The following is a 2,626-nucleotide window of genomic DNA, read 5'->3' as shown; positions in this document are numbered from 1 at the left end:
TACGTTTTACTGTAAAGAATATCTTACACTGCCATGATATTATAAGACTAGCACATAAATGTGTATGATATGGTTCTTAAGCCATAATCTTATACCTTCAAGGTCAACTCAATCCCTATTACACCACTGTGTTTCCACTAAGGATTCTTATATATTTGACCCTTCTATATTGTCTCACTATTTTCCTTCTACATGTGGATTATTTAAAATATTTTAAATGTTATTGATTATATTTTCCTGCCACATATCTTGTCATAAAGAACTTCAAAATTCACTGCTAATTTTTATAACAAAACTAAAATAATTTCTTCTTGGTGACAGGGTGCTGTTAAGGTAATGTTATATAATAATATAAATAGATTATAATTTGGTGGAAGAGTTCATATTCATCTTATCTAAGAAATTTCTTCCCACTAATTTCTTAATTGACTATGCAAACAGTACTCAAAGAGGACTTATTCCATTTTTTTTCTCAGATTATGTTATTTGCATGGAAGAAATGATCAAGTTAAATGAAACCACAGGGATCCAGGTGAATGAATTCATCCTCATGGGCATCACAAACCGTCCGGAACTGCAGGGCCCCCTCTTTGTTGTGTTTCTCCTCAACTACATGGCTACAGCTCTGGGGAATCTAGGCCTGATCATCCTACTTAGTTTTGATTCTCATCTCCAAACCCCCATGTACTTTTTTCTCAGGCATCTAGCATTTGTTGATCTTGGTTATTCCACAGCTGTTGGTCCAAAAATGCTGATTAGTTTCATGGTTGAGAAAAATACTATTTCCTTCAATGGATGTGCAACACAGCTATTTTTCTTTGGAATATTTATGGCCAGTGAAGTTTTTATCCTTTCCACCATGGCCTATGACCGCTATGTGGCTATCTGTAAGCCTCTCCTCTACATGGTTATCATGTCAGACACAGTATGTTGGATTTTGGTGGCTGTTCCATACTTCTATGGCATCATGTTATCCCTATTGGTCACAATAAAGGTTTTTAAACTAGCTTTCTGTAAATCAAATATATTAAGACATTTCTACTGTGACAGTCTCCCTCTGATGTCCATTGTATGCTCAGACACAAGTGAGCTTGAATTAATCATCGTGACCTTTGCTGCATTTAGTTTGGTTTCTTCCCTCTTGATTATCCTGACTTCCTATCTGTTCATTCTTGTGACTATTCTCAGGATGAAGTCTTCAGAGGGCAGGTACAAAGCATTTTCCACTTGTGGTTCTCACCTTACAGGGGTGGTTGTATTCTATGGGACACTTCTCTTCATGTACCTGCAGCCCCATTCTAGTCATTCTTTTGATACAGACAAGATGGCCTCTGTGTTTTATACCCTAGTCATCCCCATGCTCAACCCACTGATTTATAGTTTGAGGAACAAAGAGGTGAAAGGTTCACTGAAAAGAGTCTTTCAAAAATTGATGTAATCTTTCTCTTTGAAGTCCACGGGAGAGTTTAATTCCACTGTATTATTAAAAAACAAGAAATGTCTGCTTAATTTCTTATTCAACTTCTTCCTAATTCTCCTCTCTTTTTTGAATAAAAATATATCTCCTAATATTCAATAAAAGGATGGATTTGTTTGTTTTAATTGTCAGCCTTCAGGGAATCATAGTTTTGTGCATCTATGGATTGAAAGGAGCTAAGAGAGGAGTTAGTAAATACTACCTCTGTAAAATACTATATATTTTTTGTGTTCTGGTCTCTTTGGGTTTTTTGTTTTGTTTTGTTTTTGAGAGGCAATGAGGGTTAAGTGACTTGCCAAGGGTCACACAGCTATTAAGTGCCAAGTGCCTGAAGCTGGATTTGGACTCAGGTCCTGCTAAATCCAGGGCCAATGTTTTGTTCACTACACCACCTAGCTGCCCCCAAAATACTATATGTATTTTACTCCAAAAATGAGCATCCTACCTTTGGTTGAGATTTTCTTGTGTCATAGAATAAATCAATTTACAAGCAGTTAGAAAATTCTTGTGTCATTTCCTTTGATATGCATTGGCCAGACTCAGATTAACTAAAAAATACTTCTTGCTATCAAGGTACTGACATTTTACTGAGGGAAACAATATATTCTAGGTAGAATCTCTCTACCTGCCCCAATTACCATTATACTCACAAATATCTAAAATTCTTAAGAAGTTTATCCTTACCATGACTTCATTTTCCCCTTGCTCATTTCCATCCCTTGTTTCTGGTCTCCTTTGTAACCAAGAAGATTGAGTCTATTCCCTCTTCTTTTTGGCAGTCATTCCAATATATTAGGAAAGCTTCCATCACTTCTCCTACCTCCAGACCCAATTCTTCCATTTTTTTGCTAGAATGGAAAGAACGATGGGTTATAAAGAGTGTCCCAAAAGTTTCAGTGAAGTTATAAGTTTCTAAAAGTTAAAATTTTTGGTGCACTCTCTACTGTGAAGGAACCTTAATTGAAATACCAGGTCTGGTACCAGGTTAGATCCTATGATATTCTGGCCAATAAGTTTATCCTCTCTGATTCTTGCTTATCTATAAAATATTAAGCTTTAATGAGATTAAATTTCCATGAACCTATTCTTTGTGGTAACAAAAGTGTCTTAAAGCATTCCTCGCAAGTTAATTGCTTTTATTTCTTCATT

The 2,626-nt window shown here is 35.8% G+C and overlaps 1 protein-coding gene across 1 annotated transcript; it reads left to right on the top strand.

Annotated features, from left to right (window-relative positions):
- Positions 1–490: 490 nt before the first annotated feature.
- On the top strand, positions 491–1,438 carry LOC122731321 (olfactory receptor 8K3-like). The gene has a single exon (XM_043971351.1). It carries the CDS (start codon positions 491–493, stop codon positions 1,436–1,438), a length of 948 nt encoding a protein of 315 aa, XP_043827286.1.
- Positions 1,439–2,626: the final 1,188 nt, after the last annotated feature.

The sequence above is a fragment of the Dromiciops gliroides genome, chromosome 6 (genome assembly GCF_019393635.1).
Source record: "Dromiciops gliroides isolate mDroGli1 chromosome 6, mDroGli1.pri, whole genome shotgun sequence".
NCBI classification, from domain to species: domain Eukaryota; kingdom Metazoa; phylum Chordata; class Mammalia; order Microbiotheria; family Microbiotheriidae; genus Dromiciops; species Dromiciops gliroides.
The sequence above is the reverse complement of the archived record's forward strand: the minus strand, read 5'-3'. Positions and strand labels throughout refer to the sequence as shown.

What these genes read in the sequence shown, in the direction of transcription:
- LOC122731321 (XM_043971351.1), top strand. Translation starts at nt 491, where the DNA reads ATGGAAGAAATGATCAAGTTAAATGAAACCACAGGGATCCAGGTGAAT.